General features: G+C 35.7%; 1 protein-coding gene across 2 annotated transcripts in view; it reads left to right on the top strand.

The window, feature by feature from the left end:
• PDE3A (phosphodiesterase 3A) overlaps positions 1–18,480 on the top strand; it is a 316,383-nt gene extending 297,903 nt beyond the window's left edge. For both annotated transcript variants that reach the window (XM_038576971.1, XM_038576972.1), the window contains exons 15-16: positions 2,486–2,741; positions 10,673–18,480. In XM_038576971.1, coding sequence (XP_038432899.1) covers positions 2,486–2,741; positions 10,673–10,914 — 498 coding nt within the window. In that variant the 3' untranslated portion in view covers positions 10,915–18,480. The remainder of the gene's footprint in view (positions 1–2,485; positions 2,742–10,672) is intronic.
• The last annotated feature ends 2,052 nt before the right edge of the window (positions 18,481–20,532 follow it).

The following is a 20,532-nucleotide window of genomic DNA, read 5'->3' on the forward strand; positions in this document are numbered from 1 at the left end:
TTTATTCATGAGAGACACACACAGAGAGAGGCAGAGACATAGCAGAGAGACAAGCAGGCTCCATGCAGGTAGCCCAATGTGGGACTCGATCCCGGGACTCCAGGATCATGCCCTGGGTCAAAGGCAGGTGCTCAACTGCTGAGCCACCCACACATCCGGTAACTATTTATCTTAATCCATACTTAGGCTGCTCATAAATTCGCAAAAGCTGTGGAAGTCTGATTGGTCCTTTATATTCACACTAACATCAGAAAACTCAAAATTCAAAGAAAAAATTATTTGCAAGTATTGCAGGGGGTGGAGGTGGGGGCAGGAGAAGATGTTGAAATAATGAAATGATGTAGACATTAGGAAGACCATTGACATATTTTTTAAATAAATTTATTATAATAGATGCTCATTTAAATTTATATGGATGACTGTACATCAGATTATTTACTCCTAATAGTCAATAATAACAGCATATGAAAAAAAACTTTAAAAATAGGCATTTTACTTGACATCATTATGTCAAATCACTGAAAACTCTAACACAAAATATAAGCATGCGTTCATCTTCCCCATAATTCCGTACACTGATCAGATTATACATGAAACTGAGTATTGTGAACTACTCTTTTAAGAGGAATCCAGAGGTAGTAGAGCATAGATAAAGGACAGGGATCAGTGGCATAAAAGGACACTGGAAGGGAGGTAGATGGGGGGATGGGATAACTGGGTAATGGGCATTAAGGAGGGCACTTGATATAATGAGCACTGGGTGTTATATACAACTGATGAATCACTAACTTCTACTCCTGAATCTAATAATACAGTATATGTTAATTAAATTGAATTTAAATAAAAAAAAATTTAAAAGTGAAGGTAATTACCCTGCAGGGAAATGGAGGTGATATAATAACTCTCTTCAGACACTTTAAAGACTGATACACAAAATTAGGACTAAGTGTATCATACATTGTTGCAGAGATTAGAGAAAATAAAGTTTCACTTAACACAGGATCTAATTTATAAGAAACATTAGATTTCTTTCTGCTTCTCTAAAAACGTTGTGAATATAACCACAATATAGAAGTTATAGGGAGATAGATTTCAAGACAATATGAGGAAGAAACTTGTATTATAAAGGCATCCAGAAATAAGATGAGGCACTTTTTTAAGTAATAAATTGCTTGTCACTGGACATATTTGAAGAAGGATTAGAAAGCTGTTTTGTGAGTTTTATAGACAGGACTCATACATAGAACAAAATGTTTGTACTTTCTAGAAAATACTGTATTGCCTTTTCTAGAAATGAGATTAATTCATAATTAATTCTCAAATATTGAAATACAAAAAAATAGGAGTGCCTGGGTGGCTCAGTTGGTTAAACATCTGTTCTTGGCTCAGGTCATGATCCCAGGGTCCTGGGATCCAGCCTTGCATGGGGCTTCCTGCTCAAGGATGAGGCCACTTCTTCCCTTTACCTTGCTCATTGTCTGTCTCTCAACTAAATAAAAATCTTTAAAAAAATAAATTACAAAGTAAAATACAAAAATACAGGGATCCCTGGGTGGCGCAGAGGTTTGGCGCCTGCCTTTGGCCCAGGGCGTGATCCTGGAGACCCGGGATCGAATCCCACATCGGGCTCCCGGTGCATGGAGCCTGCTTCTCCCTCTGCCTGTGTCTCTGCGCCTCTCTCTCTCTCTGTGACTATCATAAATAAATAAATAAATAAATAAATAAATTAAAAAAAAAATACAAAAATACAAAAAAATAAAAAGATAACCCATTTATAATAATTATTCTACTACATGGGCATAATCATTGTTGGTATTTCAGTATATTTCCTTTATTAATTTTGCTAGGTGACTGCTGGTTTACATACAGTCTGTTTTTTTTTTTTTTTTTGGAGAGATTTGATGTAGCTCAAAATAAAAACACTTGCACAGTAGTATCAGTAGTATTATTAAACATATTGACAAATAGAAGTATCAGAAACCATATAATCACAGAACATATAATTCAACCAAAAGCTAGGATTAGGTAGCACATTTAATTGAGCAATAAATTATTCTAAGCTTTACTTACAGCCAAGGCAAAAGAAAGAAAACATGACTGACAGATTATATATTTGTTTCATAATTATTCCCAGCATTGCATTTTGAAGTGCATTTATACTCTAATAGAACAAGGAGTGACATATGATAAGAAATACCATCTCCCAACACATTAGACCATTTCTTCTATTGCCCCTTAATCAAAAGCCAAAACCTCAAGATCACAAAAGTGATAAAAGACAACAAAGCATTTTTACTGGGATCTTAGTAATTTAGTTAGAATCTTTTAGCAGTCAAGTAAAAGAAGGAGTTCACACATGAATGTCTGGGTTCTTACATAATTGCAAATTTTATGTGCCAAGTGAATGTTGACTTTACTAGTATTTTAAACTTTTCATGTCCTTTATTTTTCTGGTTGACTGTTCATGCTAAATTCCTATTTCTAGGGTGATGAAGAGGCCAGCCTTGGGTTACCAATAAGCCCCTTCATGGACCGCTCTGCCCCTCAGTTGGCCAATCTTCAGGAATCCTTCATCTCTCACATTGTGGGTCCTCTGTGCAATTCCTATGATTCAGCAGGGCTAATGCCAGGGAAATGGGTGGAAGATAGTGATGAGTCAGGAGATACTGATGACCCAGAAGAAGAAGAGGAAGAGGAAGCACCAAATGAAGAGGAAACCTGTGAAAATAATGAATCTCCAAGTAAGTTTTATAAAATCTCTTTCTAGTGTGTTTTTCCTAGGATTTTTTAAACATAAGTTCAGATGAATTTTATGCTTCTCCTAAATTACATAGTTTGTGTCCACATATAATCTGCATCTGATTGTGAATAACTGACCTTCCCTAATATCATAATAAAAGAAATTATAGACTGTGGAATCCATTATAATACCATGTTCAACAAAGATACAGCCTCAATTATGAAGTAAAAAAAAAATTAAATAATTGAAGCCCATTCTTCAGAGTTTCTTAATGATTTAGAGATGAAAGGAATTGGAGATACCATATAGCAACCATAGACTTTTGTTGGCTTAGTTTGAGAGAGGCCTTGTGAAGGAGTAAGAGGTAGTTATTATTCATCTAAGTAACAGACATTTATTAGGCACCTACTTTGTGCCAGGCATCCTTCCAGGTACTGAAGATAGAGCCATGAACAAATCAGACAAAATATAAATATATCCTGCCCTTTTAGGCTTTTTTTCCAGGGGAGTCAGTGGACCCTAAGCAAGGCAAATCAGTAAGTCTCTAACTTACTGATAAATGTGAGGTACTGATAAATGCTAAAGTTAAAAAAAAAAAAAAAAAAAGGAAGAAGGATAGGAAATATTGCAGAGAAAGATTAAGATTTTAGATCAGGTAGCCATAAATGATTTAAATAAAAAAGATTTAAAGAAGAACAGACTGAAAATGGGGGAGTGATCCATGCAAGTACAGGTGGAAAAAGCATGCCAAAGAGAGAGAAAAACAAACCATGTAAAGGTCCTGAGGTGGGCGTTGGCTGGGTATTCAAGAAGCATTGGGGGGGCTAAGGTGGCTGAGTTAGAGAAAAGGGGATGAAGAAGCAGCAGGAGAGAGGTGTGGGGAGCCCAATGATACAGGGTTTGGAGGTGGGGCTCTGCAGTGTGTGGAGTTTGGCTTGCGAGAAGCCATCTGATTTTGGGCAGAAAAGTTAGCTGAGTCAGCTTACATTTTAAATGGATTGCTTCATCTACTGTATTGAGTTTGGGGTGGGAGCAAGGGTAATAAATTAAGAAGCTGTTGAAATTACCCAAGTGAGAAAGGACTGTGGCTCTGAACCAGACAGAGTAGTGGTATTAGTGACAATGAAAACTGTTTCCATATGGTCATTGATTTGGAGCACATCATGTAGCCAACCTAATCCATTTTAATTTACCTGACTATAAAACAAGATTATTTTTCTTCATGTTTTGAAATATTCTCTGTTATATCTCCAGTCACAGGGAGGAGGGTCAAACAGTGAAATTAGTAAAATCCATAACCCTTATAGTGACATTGCATAAATCCTGTTTTTGTATTCATGAACACATAGTATGCAGTTTACATCTACCTTCATAAAGAAAGTACAGTTGTAATATTTTTTGAAGTGCTTACCCAAAATATTACCAAAGAAACACATTCTGATTATTTGTTCCTATTTTTTATTCAGCACAGTCAGGAAAATTCATGACTCAGTTCATCTCGACCATCCAGTAAATATAGTTTAACATGGGTATTGACCCATTTTACCCTCATATAAATACTCTATTGTAAGCTTACAAAACAGAGATAGGGAGAACTTTATCAAGTATAAACTAATGAGGGTTTTGCAAATTTAGTTTTAGGTCAAATTTTTGCCTAAGTTCTATCCTATGTATTAACTTTGGTATAGAATGAGGGGAAAGGCAAAAAATTATTTCCATTCAATATTCTATTATTGAAGTAATTATATTTTGTTTCTCTGGTGCTTATAAAAAGGTTTCCATTAGCAGTTTGGGGCTAATCTTGAGATTCAGAGGCTGGAACCAAGACTGGGATTCATGGCTTGTTTTTTCACTTGTTCACTTAATAAACATTCATTGGTTTTCTTTATTTCATTTCATTTCATTTCAAAGAGCTAGTAGTTTGCTGTCTAAGGACAGGACAGTTTTTTGTTTTGTTTTGTTTTGTTTTTCCACTGAGTGACATTAGAAAGTGTTGTCGGCTTAGCCTCTTGGAAAAGCTTTGTTCCCATGGGCCCTCACTGATTGCTATTTGAACTCAAGCACAGTGAAAAAACACACATATAATACAGGCATCAAGAATTGAAGAACACGGGCCAGGAGATTTAACAGGCTCAACTTGTCAACGTTGGATTTAGTAGCAAACGCCACAACCAGATATTCAATTACTTTTCCGTTCTGTAAGGTTCATTCGCCATACTGACTTCCAGATTATGATGTGTTGCTCTCCAAACCCAGCTCTCCAAACTCCACTGCTGTAGAATCCTAGTAATTTTAATTTCATAATCATATTGACTGAGATGGTTAACTTGATTTTGCCTGAAACTTAGATTTCAGGAAAAAAAAATTAGATTAAATATGCACTGATAATTTCACCAATTTGCAAAACTTGGAGATCTCCCAGGAAACACAGAATTAAATGTTTCAATATGGTATCCTAGGGAAAGAAGGCTTTTTCCCAACCTCATAATTAAATCCGAAAGATTCCTACAGCGAACTAAGAGGTTTCTAATGAAGTACTAAGCTGCATTTAGAATTTGAGCAATGAAAGGCTCTTTGTTCTCATTTCAAAAGGTTTCAGAGCTAAACAATTTGGCTCCCCATACAGGCATGTTTTAGACCACCTGCAGACTCTAATCTACGCACATTTATTTGGTACAAACTTTCTTCTACGTCACCTTATTCAGTTTAATTCCAGAGAGGTTTATTGCTAACGTTTAACAGCATTAATAAGAGAACAGCTGTTCTCATGGGGGCTGCCCTGAAAGGACCAGGAGAAAAATTGAGCTTTTGTTACCTCTTCCTTATGAATACACTGCCATGAATGTGTATAACTTTCAGATGGAGTAATCACCTTGAGCAGTAGGTTTCTTCTGTCACTGTCATTCAAATCTGTCCTTCAGCCAATGCTCATCTGTAACTCTTGATTCAAAGGAATAGGTTAATGAGTATATTAACATTTAACAATTTCTCAACAGAAGCTGATTTGTACTTAACTACAATAAAAACAAAGTGGAAATAGACAAGTAGGTGGCTTTGGTAGAAGAGTAATTTTATAAATGTGCTTTTAAAAATTTACTGTAGGGGTGCCTGGGTGGCTCAGTTGGTTGAGCATCTGACTCTTGATTTTGGGTCGTGATCTTATTAGAGTCATGAAATTGAGCCCCAAATATCTCTCTCCTGCCGCTCCTTCCCTCTCTCTAATGTAGTAGTATTATCTTTTACTCATTTTTATAGAAATAATTCAGATTTCTTTAAATTTAGTGTATGCGTTTGTGTGTCTGTGTGTGTGTACCCTTATTAAGAAACTTTCAAATGAAATTGATGTCATGCTCCAGAGCCCTATAACCTGCTTGTATGCATGCCCCTCATTCTGCCTAGAATGCTGCCCATACCTTCTTCACCCAGCGTATTTAATTCTTGAAATTTACATCACACCTCAGGTGTCCTGTTCTTTGAAAAAAATTTTACCTATTCCCTTGCAGATTGAGTCCTAGGTGTTGCCATGGTTTGATGTGTCAGAGAGAAATTGCACTGTACACTTATTAAGAACATCAAGGAAGACTTTATTCAAGATTATTGCAATAACGGAGAGAGATTAAACTACATTGAAACTAAGGCAGGAGAATTTTTTTAAAAAGATTTTATTTATTTATTCATAAGAGACAGATAAAGAGGCAGAGACATAGGCAGAGGGAGAAGCAGGCTACTCACAGGGAGCCCAAGGCGGGACTCGATCCCAGAACCCTGGGATCATGCCCAGAACCAAAGACAGACACTCATCTGCTGAGTCACCCAGGCTTCCCATAAGGCAGGAGAATTTTTAAGTACTAGCATGAGCTAGTAAAAAAGTACTGGAAGACCTTGGAGGGAAGTTGGTCTATGTGATTGAGCCACCTGTGTTTGCTAATTGATACCTATTGAAGTTGGGCACTTATCCTCCCATAAAAACGGGAAGTTAGGGACCCTGTTTTTCTATGATTTCGTTTCAAAAGAATCACACCCAGGCACTTTAGAAAGATGTTCCTGGGTTGTGAAACTGGCCAGAAGCTGGGAGAAGATTTATCTATATTACAAAGAAGCAGAGAAGGTATTTGTACTTTCAACTTTTATAAAGTAAATGCTATAAGAAAAGGGAAGTCAGAGACCTATAATCTGAAAGAAACCAGTAAAGTTTAGTCAATTTATGGGAAACATTAAGATCATCTTGATCACATGTGTACGTCTCTCCTAAAACACAGCATGTGTTTTTCATTTTTTGTCTTCTTTGCTCTCTCCCCAAGAAACTATAAGCTCCTTTATGGCAAGCTCTTGGACTAATTGGTCTTTGTGTCCATACCATCCAGAATATTGCTTGTCAATTAATAGGTGGTTAACATAAGTTTGATTGATGGATTTATCTCATAAATAAAATAATGAATACAGTAAATTGCTTTTTAAGTTTTTGCTTATAACTCTGCCTGTATCCATTCCCCCTGGCATTTTTTCAACTTCATAATTTTGTTATGTGTCTGTGTGGCTTAAAAGTAATTCATGATAATTTAATTTAATGTTCTTTTTTTGAATCTTGTTTTAAAATTGATCTTATCCTGCAAAATGTAAGAAATTTTTGTGGTATAATATAATAAAATTGTTGAAGAAATCACTGGTACTTCCATAAAAACTTTGGTCGATGGTCTCCAAGAGATCTAGTTCCTTTGGCACATCTCGTAGCAAATGGATTTTTTTTCCTGTTATTACCCTTTTTTCTTCTTTTTTTCCACCCACATTATACATTGTTAATCATTGCTACTTCATTAAGTAGACCCAGATATCCCTGCTGACTATCCTGGTAACTCGTATTATTAACTCTTTAACGTAGTCTCAATTAGATCAGAATATCCTGTGGACCACTTTTTCACATCATTGTCATTTTTATGACATATCAACACTTTATCACTTAACTTGGAACCATGGCACTAGAAACTAGAGAGAACGTGATTTGTCTAGTTAACTCTTACTGAATACTTACTAAAATCTGGAGCTTTGTGAATATACACAGAAAAGGAGCAACAAGTGTCATTCCATAGGGAAGTTTAAGTGATGTTAGCCTACATTTTAAATTATTAGCCTGAGTCTAATAATGGCCACTCAAGTAAACATCCTAAGAGTTATTATCTGGCTGCAAATAGACCCTCTTCTAAGCTCAATATCAGCTGCCTACTTTACCCCTGCACTTGAAGGTCTCCCAGATATTTCATGTTCAGCATCCCTCTCAAATCTCCTCACCTAAGGTTTCCATCTCAGTACGTCTTAATATCAGCTACTCAGTGGCTCTGGCCATACAGCTATAGAGCTTAGGGTTGTTGGGTGAGTTTTTTTTTTTTCCTTTTTTAAAAAAAATTAGTTTCAGAGGTAGAATTTAGTGATTCATCACTTGTGTGTAACACCCAGTGCTCATTACATCATGTGCCCTCCTTCATGCCTGTCACCCAGCTACCCCATCCCCCCACCTATCTCCCCTCCAGCAACCCTGGCGGTTTTGTTTCCTAGAGTTCAGCATCTCTTACAGTTTGCCTCCCTCTGTTTTTATCTTATTTTATTTTTCCTTACCTTCCCCTATATTCATCTGTTTGTTTCTTGAATTCCACGTATGAGTGAAATCATATATTTGTCTTTCTCTAACTGACTTATTTTGCTTAGTGTAACACCCTCTAGTTCCATCCACATTGTTTCAAATGGAAAGATTTCATTCATTTTGATGACCGAGTGATATTCCATTGTACATATATGTATTACACCTTCTTTATCCATTTATCTGTTGATTGACATCTGGACATTTTCCACATTTTGAATAGTGTTGAAATTGCTGCTATAAACATTGGGGTACATATGCCCCTTTGAATTACGATGTTTGTAATTTTTGGATGAATATTTAGTAGTGCAATTGCTGGGTCGTAGGGTACCTCTATTTTTAACTTTTTTCCCTACATCTAATCAATTGCCAAATTGTTGATTAAACTTCACAAGTGTGTCTCAAATTTATCTACTTCTCTTCATTTCTGTTAACTTCGCCCTAGTCCAAGCCACCATCATCATGCTGTATCCTTCTCAGCTGAGTCCTTTTTCTCTCTTTCTGCCACCTTTAAAAGATTTTATAAGACTCAGGGTGATTGCACCTGCTTTTTTATTCTCTCCCCACTGGAGTAAAAGTTCCATTCTTATGTATATCAGTAAATGACCAGAACCTGGCATGTTTGGTACATATTAGGTGCTTAGAGAATAGGTAAGGAGGTGGAAGACCAAATAATGAATTGAATAGTATCAATTTAAATTCTTTAAAATATCCTCTATTTCTTTTGTTGAAATTGATTTTATTATACTTCACCAACCAAGAGATGTGATTCTGTGAAAACTGGCTTTAGTATTTCTGTGTTGAAAACATGAAATGTTTTGGTCACCAAGACAGTGTAATTTATTTACTTATTAACATGCATATTTGTTGAGCTTCACTCTGTATAAGATGTGTACAAGTTTTTGGAAGGCTCCCTAGAAGAAACTGTAGTATAGTAGAGAGGCTAATGCCTAGCATATGTGAGAACAATATAAGTGCCTAAAGGATGAACATTATTGAGGACATTGTTTTTGTTACAAGTTACAAGACTCTTATCAAGTGAACATATACAAAAGGGAAAATGATTTGTTCAGGTAAACCTAATGTTGTCTAGTATCTTACTTGTACCTGCCCTTGTCTCTGAGTCTGCTCTTGTCTCTGAGTCACCTGCCTTACATCTGCTTACTTGTCACCTGCTCTTGCCTCTGGATCACCTACCTGACAGCTTGATCTTCAGTCTCGTTTTCTTCATGAGACTGGAACTATAGCCAGCTATATGTTCCCTTCCTTCCAGATAAATAAACAAGCTAGAGGAGAAAAGATCCCCAATCGCCATTCTCTGACTCATTCTCATTCTGTGTCATTGGGAGAAATCCCAGAGAAGGATACTAACTGACCAGATTTGGGTCACCTATGTACCCACTGACCAACCACTGCAACATGGCTATGTTCTCAGAAGGTGGGGGGTGGGTGTGGGAAATAGTTTGTCAATGTGTTCTGGAACTACGTAATTGAAAGAAGGGATGAGAGTTTCCACTAAATGATTTTTGGCTATACAGTTATCAGAAAAAGAGGTAATGATAATGAGAAAAGAAAAAAATAAAAACAATGTATAGTCTGAGAAGTATATATGGAGTGAAGTGAAAGTTTAGAAGAAGGAGGGGAAGAGGTTATTTCTTAGAGGAGGAATTCAGTGACAACTGATTGAATCTTAATAAATGGGCATGAGCTTTCAGTGACTAAGAAGAACATTTGAGAAGGAGGGGCAGTACCAGCTTGAAAGTAGCAGAGTTCAGTTTGTATACAGAAAAGAGATGGTGAAGTAGAGACAGAAGCCAGGCTGTAGAAGAAAGAAGACTGCCAAAGTGTGTGTGTGCCAGCTTGTGGGAGAACTTTGAGAGGAGTTTGAAATTAATGACTTGGTCTACGGGAAGTAGAACAGTAACACTGAGACCATCTTTAAAGAAATGAGTCTTATAGATTTATGTGAGTTTAATTAGTTGACCAAGTAAAGGAGAAGACACAACAAGAAGTTTTTCCAGTAGTCTAGGTGAACAATCTTGAAGATCTGAATGTATTGCAAATAATACCAAGATGCAAACAGAACTTTGTATTGGGAATTACTGAATATTAAATCCTGTTCACAGTACATCTCAATGGTATATGAACGGTTATTGCCATCTTCCATTTAATTTCCCCACTCTCGAAAACAGCATGTTTATAAGCCAAGTGGAATGTATATCTACTTGGTCCTTAGCTCCTATTAATAATGTAAAAAGAAATAACTCAGCACACAAATAAGTGATTTGGTGTTTTCTCAGGAAAGAAAACTTTCAAAAGGAGGAAAATCTACTGCCAAATAACTCAGCACCTCCTGCAGAACCACAAGATGTGGAAGAAAGTCATTGAAGAAGAACAGCGGTTGGCGGGCATAGAGAATCAGTCTCTGGACCAGTCCCTCCAGCAGCATTCCTCAGAACAGATCCAGGCCATCAGGGAAGAAGAGGAGGAGAAAGGGAAGCCGAGAGGAGAGGAGATCCCGACCCCACAGCAAAACCAGTGACAATGGATACAATGAGCTGTGTTTCCTAACAGAGTGACTTGTCACAGACTCTTTTCAAGCCAGCACAACACTTAGACACAACACTGTAGAAATACGAGAAGATGGGCAAACAGCTATTGCATTTTGGGAATCTTCGCATTTTATGTGTTTATTTTTACAGTGAGGTACATTGTTAAAAACTCTTGCTCAGAGAAGCTTTCACATTTGCAACACCAGCTTCTAAGGATTTTTTTAAGGAAGAAATATATATGTGTGTGTGTATATAAGCTCGCACGTAGATACATGTAAAACATATTCACACATATACACGCACACACACATGCACACTGAAAGCCAGGGTTACTGGCTCCACAATTTAGTAACATTCATATTAAGATATATAGTGGTCACTGTGATATATAAGTTATAAAGGAAAACAAATCACAAAGGAAATGGGCGGCTTAGCAGGGAACAGTGCAGTGAATGTAGGTTACCAACTAAGGAGCTTTAGCTCTTAGTACTGATGGATGAAAGTTCCAGAGCATTATTTGAATTTTTATACATCCTGCCAACATCGTGTGTGTGTGTGTGTGTGTGTGTGTGTGTGTGTGAGAGAGAGAGAGAGAGAGAGAGAGAGAGAGAGAAGAGTGAAAGGGTGCTTGTGTGTATGTCTGTGTGTACGTAAAGAGATTTTTATGGTTTTAGTAGTTCATAGAATAGCTGCAGCAGATGACTCAGAACATCTGAACAAGCAGAAGGCAGTTCACTCTGCAGTGTCTGAGAGGCAGCCATTCCAAATTCCTTCCTCCATGTAGCTTCAGGACAGGTCCCTCTGTAGAGGGAGGGTGTTCACAGGCTGGTGAGAGGGCCACGTGATTGGTACTACTGCTAATGCACCACTTGGAGGAGCTCTATCGCCAGCCTTAAACCTGGAAGACAGGCATTTTCCAATCTACTTGCCTAATGAATGTATAGGAGCTGTTTATCTGTGAGTATGTATGTCACTCACCTAAGATCAAATCAGCTTTTCAAGGGGATGACATTCTTTATACATCAACACCTAAGAAGGAGCTGGAGTCAGATCTTTTAATTAGGTTAGAATTCTAAAAAGTTGCCGGCGAAGACCCGAGGATCTCCCATGTCTCAATTTGCTGCAAAATGTGTGGCAGAAAAAGAAAAAAAAACAGAGCGAGAAAGACAAACAGAAACCCACTATGGAAGGATATATAGCGAGAGATGAAGGGGAAGAATTTCAACCTGGGAATTTGGTGTTTGTTGACATAGTGAAAGCCTGATTCTTGGCAACTGTTGACCATTGGATTTGGGTGGCAAAGGTCCCATTGAGCGCCCTGTTGTGGTGTCCCCTTGCTGTGGGGTGGGGTAGCTTCTATCTGCAGTCTGGCCCATTGTCATGTTTCTTTTGGCAGGGAAGATTATAGAGGGATTTTAGGGGACTGGGCCTATTATTGAAAGTCTTTTTTTTTTTTTTTAATTTGTTTGTTTATCTACTTGTTTATGCTGTGAGCCAAACCTCTATTTAAAAAGTTGATACTCACTTTCAATATTTTATTTCATATTATTATATTTGTCATGAATAGTTATCTTGATGTAAATATAAAGATTTTTTTGTTTCTGTAGATAGTAAACTCTTTTTTTAAAAAATAAAGGGGGAAAAGGGAAACATTTTTATAAAGTTATATTTTAATCACCATTTTTATACATTGTATGTATCTCCAAGCCCAGTTAAGAGAGTGATGATTCATTTGCACGGAGGGCTATGGACAGCCACTTATCTACCTATTCTAATTTAAATAATGATCTGATACAGTTATTTTATTGCCTATTAAATGAGGATGCCACAAAAAATGTTTTTTCACTAGGAACATTTCTTCACTTTTGGGTAACTTTTGGGTCCATGTCTCCCGAAGAGAAAGACTTCCCTAACAATACTGAATTTCTACGATTGGTGTCCATTTTTTGCCAACACTTTTTGGTCATAATTCCTCCTTCAGTACTATGTATGGAACTGCTCATCAGTGAAACAATCATAGGAGGTTCTAATTAGACCTTAATGGTGATTTCTAATTTTTATTTCTTCTAAAGTCATAGAAAAGAGTGTTTACATCTTAAAGAGGCCTTTGTTTCTCATAAGTGAAAATTCTTCCCTCCCAAAACAATGATTTTTATGTTAACCCGTAGCATTTTTCTAACAAGGCAAAGATAATACAATAAAAAATAATTGTAAGACAAATTTCCCATTAAGTAGGAAAATATGGAAAGATTCAAATAGATGCAGACTTGACTTAAATAATGAGAATAATTTCATATATTTTGGCTTAACACTAGGTCTTCATTATTCAGGATGTACTGAGTTGTTTTCCATTTTCTTAGTGTTGTCTATGTGTCTCATGTTTGCAAAAATTACTGTGGGTCAAATACATTTATTTCCCCAGTGACTTTAACTGTTCTTCTGCCCTTGCAAATAAGAGAGGAGGGGAAAATATTATCCTCACATACCTCTTACATTTAATTACTTAACAAAATGAATCTTTTTCCTTTCTCCAAATGCCATATATATCTAAAACACATGTTGAGTCAAGGAAAATATAGGTGTGGGCAAGTAGAATGGCAGTCGAACAGTTGAGAGTCTATAACCATACACTGGCAGCTTCCTCAAAGCTGGAAGGCCCCAAGTAGGGGCCAGCCTGGCTGCCGGAGTAGAGGTCTTAGCAAACTGCCTGGTTTTGTTTATTTTGTTTTAAGTGGTGGTGGCCAAGGCACTTAGAACCTCTTCATTCCAGAATTGTGTTCATCAGTCCAGGCAAATTAACAATTTTTTCTTCAAAAATTAATTGCCAGTATAATTAAAGCTAAAAGTCCATCGCAATAAAGGAATGGACATCAAGTATGAGGCTTTCATACACGTTCATCACATCCCAAAGGATGCCTAGGGACATAAAAAGATATTTCCCACTGGTGATGTTCTCCCCTGCCTTGGTGACAGCAATATTACTGTGCTCACTCCCAACTCTGGAGCTTATTTATTGCAATTTACTACATTTTTATATGAGCCTATATATAGGTGCCATTGGATAAACTCAGGTCTTTCAAGTGAAGGAATTTCTAGCCCATTTAGGAAAAAGGATATTTGTATAGACAGCCATAAATCAATGGGAGGAAAATTTGGAATTGATGACCTTGATGCTAGGGGTTACTTTCTGTTAAGGAAAAGTCCAGGTATCCTACAAGTATCATCTGTGTTGTTTCCAGCATACTAATAGAATGTCTTTTCAGTTATCCATCTAGGCCAACTTTTAGAATATTGTTTCCTTGGTGAAAAGACCACTTTAGGTTTTTTCTAAGTGATAAAATTGTATTTTTTGTCAATTATATAAGATGTGGTTTTGCTCTCCGTAGAAGATGAAGACAGTAGCTCTGATAGACCTATGTTGGTCTTCATCTGGCAAATGAAGGAATGTCCTCATGTTTAAGAAAATACTCATTTTCTGAAAACAGAATACCCAATTCTCTCTTCCATTTTGATGGAATTCCAGAACAAACCCTCGCCGTCACAATCCCAGTAAAACTAAAGAAAAGGGATTGTAGGACATGCAGACTGTTGATATTACATATATGTATTGTGGTTTCCTCATGTCCCCTGCCTCTCTTGATTTGCGGTTTTCCAATGTCCCCTGTCACGTGCCCAGAGAACTTTCTTTGAAGGTAAAAGCTGTGCAAAAGGCATGAGACTCAGGCCTATTCTTTGTTTAAATGGTGGAAAATATAAATTATTTTCTAAATAATAAAGATATGAAAATTATCATTGTAAATAAAGTCTACAGTTTGAAATGACTGCTTTATAAAAGTGAACTATTTGTGTGATGAACAACTCCTGACTAATGAGAAGTGAATAATCAAAAACTCATTTCTATCCTACTCTGGCAGGTATTTTTGGTGCTTCTCTGTCAATATGGGATGTCCATTCTCCTCGCCTTTTAAACTAGTTCTAAAATCAGAATGAAAACCACAGTAAGGATCTTCCTATCGTCTCTTCCATCCTAACCCTGTGTCCACTTGAGGCCTTTGCTGGCTTACATGCCACTTTGGAAATAAACTGTCTTTTCAAACTGACAGAAAGTTCCAGTAAAACAGTTTTGTAAACTTTCGTAATCTGGGGTAAATCGAGATTCTCCTTATTCTAGAGTTTATCACCTCCTGCAAGTGGAAAGAAAATATCAATAAAATTTCAAATGCTGATCGCTCAACTCCAGACTATTGAGAGCTAAAATATCTGTATACTTTGAAACCAAACTGAGTTTCTTTCATTTGCCTACCCTCCTGACAAACAACAAAATACTTTATGATCATTGTTCTAGGTCATTCATTTCTCTCATGATTTTTCTGTGAAAGAAAACTGAATTCTGTGAAAGAAAAACTGAATTGGTCTGTGTTTCTAATCTGTTCAACAGAATTCTACATTAAGATCAGGAGGCTAATTAGCCATTTTAGATGAGCATTTCAAAATTAAATTACTCTTAGAACTTCTAATCAGAGCAAATTATGCAAGTTTTAGGTCCAATATTCATATCAGTTTGTTTCTTAGAAAATATTTAAATACTGCAATTTGGATAAATTAACGACTATAGCATTGAGTTAATGAAATTAACAGTGCATTGAATAACTTAAATGGTATTTATCATGTTTAACACTGATGATCCATGGTCAGAGAATAAGTAGAGGTGTTTCAGTCTACATTGTGCACCATGGATGTCAGGAAATTTGTGTATCTCCAACACATTTCATTTTTTATTTTTATTTTATTTTTATTTATTTTTTTTTTTTACATTTCATTTTTTAAAATGAGGCTGCTTTTACCTTACCTAAATATTTGGTGCTTTTGCCTCACCAGAAATGATCTTTATGTTCATACCATGAAATTATTCTAACAGCAGGTTTACAAGTGGTGACAAAACATAATTGGGCATTTTGTTCCTAAATATGTCTAAAGATCCAAAACTGAGCATTAAAGCTTTATTATTTGGTGGAACTCAGTGTTCACTGAGTTTGGATCAGATTCAAAAATACTGACCCAGCATAAATTATTTAAGTGCAGTAAGACTAGAAACTACATGGAAATACAGATGGAAAATAAAATTAGTTTTTTGTATATGCTTCAAGTTCTAAAAAGAGGCCAAATGTCCTATCTAAGGGCAGCTACTTCTTCTCCATATTATACTTCTATGGTTGATTGCCTTGATGGGCATTGGTATTCATCAATTTTTGCTTCCCTGAGGAGTGGTGGAGCACAGAAGAAAAGCCAAGCCTCCTCATTTCTGATAAGAAATCCTGAACATGTCCCTGTTCAGAAAGTTTTCCTCGTTGCTTCACATCAATAAGTGGTTGTTTGATCATGCAAATAATTCACTAAAAAAAGCTTCAAAGAGAGTCATATTAAATCATCATATGTAAGTACTATCAAGAACATTTGAATTTAATTTTTGAACCAAAGCTGTTGAAAATATTGTTTTTTTTAATTAATTTATTTATTCATGAGAGACAGAGAGAGAGGCAGAAACACAGGCAGAGGGAGAAGCAGGCTCCATGCAGGGAGCCCGACATAGGATTCGATCCTAGGGTCTCCAGGATCATGCCCTGGGCTGAAGGCGGAGCTAAACCGCTGAGCCACCCGGGCTGCCCTATTGGTTTTTTCTCTTAACTAAAACAAAACTCATGAAATGACACTCATGGTATAGTGATACTAAATATATTGATATAATCAGAACCAGTATTGTGTAACAGAAAACTGAAAGGGGTATTTAATTCTTTTTCTAATGTATGTCATGCCTCAGGGAGGAAAATGCTTTATGGAGGTCCCAAGAAATATGAATAGATAAAAATAAATTTAGTCCCTATAATTTAATTAGATTAAGTATACAAATTACAGCCTTAGTTTTTCTGTTTTTTTTTCCAAGAAAAAGGAATTTATTATTCAGCAGTTTATTATGGATTAGAGTTGCTTTAAAATAAGTGGTCTATGAATGTAGATTATATTCTTCTGAATTCTAATACAGTTAAAAAGCCAAATACTTATCTTCATTATTAAGTAAAATTAAATCTCATCAATCTTGACTTTCACAGATGAAGCACAGACCAGGCAATAAACCACACTACTACATCTACCAAGACTGATCAAATGGTAGGCTGAAATTTGGAATTCATTAATAGAAAAATAATTTAAAAAAATTAAAACCTTACTGTTTTAACTAAAATTTCAGTATTAGTAAAATTACTTCTTTTAAATGAAACAAATTATAGCCGAAATTTTTTCTTTTAAATAAGAAAACAAAAACAAATGAAGTCAAACACACAGGAGAAAAGTGGGGACTTCCCGTCAATATTATTTCTCTAACTCAAAATAGTAAAGCAAAAGTAATCAGAAATTTTCCTCTATAGTAATAAGGAGAAAGAATGACTTTCACCCCAAGTTCTAACTCACACTTGGTTTCATTATGCAGCCTATGGTACTATATAGCAAAAAAAAAAAAAAAAAAAAAAAAGCAGAGCTACAGATTGGAAATGAACAGTGCTTAAAATGTGTAGGATCACCATGAGACACCCCTCCATCTTTGTGACAAACCAACTTAGTTATCAGTTACTCTGGAGTAAAGAGACATAATGGATCCATATTTCAACCCTGACTTGCTATATTACAGTCAGCACTTACACAAGCTTTAGAATGTGAATTAGCCCTTGGAGCTTTGAAACTGCTGCTTAAGTACCTTTTGAAGGGAATTTTTTTTTTATTCTAGTAATTTTACTCCCTATATTATAGCAAAATTTTGGGTGTTTTAATGTGAAATTAAAAGTAATTGTTTAAAGATGTTTTATTTGTATATATAATTTGTTGGTTGTTAGAATTTTCCATCAACTTTCTTTTAAAAATTAGCTGATTATTTTTATGGCTCAAATAACTCTTATCACATACTTTGTTTCTGCTAGTTATAAGCATAAACCAGTACTATAGTCTTGCTATCTTTAAATAATAACCACAATATGTCTATATATTACCTGTTAGTGGGGTCTATTGGCTTGACTTTTAGTATATATTTTTGTTCATTAGGTTTTTTTAAATCACTACTTTTAATGCTCTGTGATATATTTGCATGGGATTTTTACCATATTATTTTTGCTTAACTGCTGGTTTTGTTTTGTTTTTGCTTTCTATTTATGAGTGTCAGTTTATTTCTTGACATATTCTCACAGAAGTACACATACCATATTTGTTCCAACAAGGATGATTTGTTAGTTGATGAGCACTGGAAATAAATATTACTGAACCCACCCACCCCCTGATATTTCTTCCCAAAGAGTTTTATCATGTAAATCACAAAATGAAAATTGGTGCTTTTAAATATTCTAAAACTTTCAGTGCAAAGTAATAAAAATAAGCTTCTCCCTGGCTTTCCATAATGTTATTAGTATATACAACTGAAAAAATTTTAATTTGAATCTAGGCTATTTGAAGTTTGGGCTGATATGGTTAATTTGATTTGGTTTTTGGTATTAAAATGGGTTTCTTATTCCTGATGGAACAGTTCTGATTGTCATTATTTCTTCCTTTTCCTGACCAAAAAACTCAAAAAGCAAAAAAACTGTCATCAGAAAGTTTAAATTAGCATGTTCCTAATATTTGCCTTTGTAGGGTACTTGCAAACCAGAGTACTAACTTAATTTAGTATTCCTAAAAAGCAATATTTTCAAGAAGTACCAACCAAAGTAACAGTATAGGGGATGTCATTTACACATGACAGGTTCTAGCAAGGTAATTCTTACCACTCTCAACTGAATATGCTTATTATTAACTCTCCAAGTGTATCAACTTTTAGAAACCCGAGAGTAAAGCATTGGAACCTAAGTGATCAATTGCAACTGAAATAAATCTTATCCTTTCACCTGTACCTTGCACTTAATATATGTAGCAATACTTCATATCTTCCTATCATAATTGTTTAAGTGATTTAGTTAATGGTTGATAAATATTTTGTAAAAAGTAAAAGCTGTACAGGAAAAAAATTAGATAAATTGTATTTATTTTTATTATTTTTCAGCTTAGACACTATAATGATGCTCTTTTTTTTTTTTTTGCCAGAATTACTGGAAGTGCCTCTTGATTTTATAGATTTTATATGTATATATATATATGTATATATATGTATATATACACATACACATATATATAATTACATATATATTATATATAAAATATTATAGTAAATATATACTCAAAATCATTAGAATTGTGTCACAAATCATCAGTGTGAATGTTATTATGTAAAAATAACATGTAATATAAATATAATTCTATGATATTATGTTTGATGTAGTTATTTGTATAATCCAAGTCCTCCATCCAGTTTTAAAGACATCCTTTCCTCTTATTTTCAAATACAGTAGCTTGTGCCTGGATTCTGCATGATGTAGTGAGGCATCCATTGGCCTCCCTATAATTCCTAAGGACTCTTGGGGGCTTCTATTCCCTTCCCTGTCACTGATGAATTCTTAGCTGTGTTAATCATCATCTCTCTGTAGCTAAGCTGTGTTTTTTTTTCTAGTCAAATAGTCAACACTATAACCAAGATCCTTAGATTTCTGGTATTCAGTTTCATAGTCCTATAAAATAAACAGTTCTGCTCTTTATCCTATGAATACTACAGTTTATTCTATAAAGATTGTTGAAGTCCAAAACATGGGATATTTGGTTGTAAAGACTCAGAATTATTTTTGTTCAGTGTATTTGCTTTTTTTTGTTGTTCTACGTATTTGAAAGCTTTCAAAAATTTGAATGATTCAAGACACTCATGGTATTTTAATTAACTCAAATATATAGTCCTCAGAAACAAAAGCAAAATGTGATTTCTACCCAAAGTTCTTGAGGAATTAATTCTTTAAACTACACATATAGATTTCCCCATTACTTATTAGACAAAATCCCTAAGTTCCTAAGCTTAGTACATTCATAGGTTTCATTACCCTGGCTCAAAACTATCCCCCACCAAAATAACTAACGATCTATCATTTATATTTCTATGTCTTTGACAAATTATATCAGTGGAGTATTTATACACACTATATATACATATTTTCTTTCTTCCTTTGTGTACACACACCTTCTTCCAACCAGACAGCGCAGAGGGGCAAGATTGACAATATCTTGTCCAGGTATGAATCTTATCCCTCACTCAGGGCTTTCCTCTTACAGTGATGCAATGGTCCTCAGTGGAAGAGAGGCAATCAATATCTGGCTATTCTGTTCTGAACCTTCATCTCCTTCCTGCAATTAGATGCTGTCAGACTTCTCTTAGGTAAGGAAAAGTTAATTTACATAGTACGCTAAGGTGATGATAGGTATCTTCTAATGGATCCTGAGATCTAGGGCAGAGCAAAGGGTTGGTCACAGCCACTGCCTGGAATAGAAAACCTCAGGGGCTCCTGGGTGACAGAATGGTTGAGTGTCTGCCTTCAGCTCAGGGTGTGATCCTGGAGTCCTGGGATCGAGTCCCACATCAGGTTCCCTGCATAGAGCCTGCTTCTCCCTCTGCCTCTGTCTCTGCCTCTCTCTGTGTGTGTATGTCTGTCATG

The sequence above is a fragment of the Canis lupus genome, chromosome 27 (genome assembly GCF_011100685.1).
Source record: "Canis lupus familiaris isolate Mischka breed German Shepherd chromosome 27, alternate assembly UU_Cfam_GSD_1.0, whole genome shotgun sequence".
In the NCBI taxonomy this organism is placed as follows: Eukaryota; Metazoa; Chordata; class Mammalia; order Carnivora; family Canidae; genus Canis; species Canis lupus.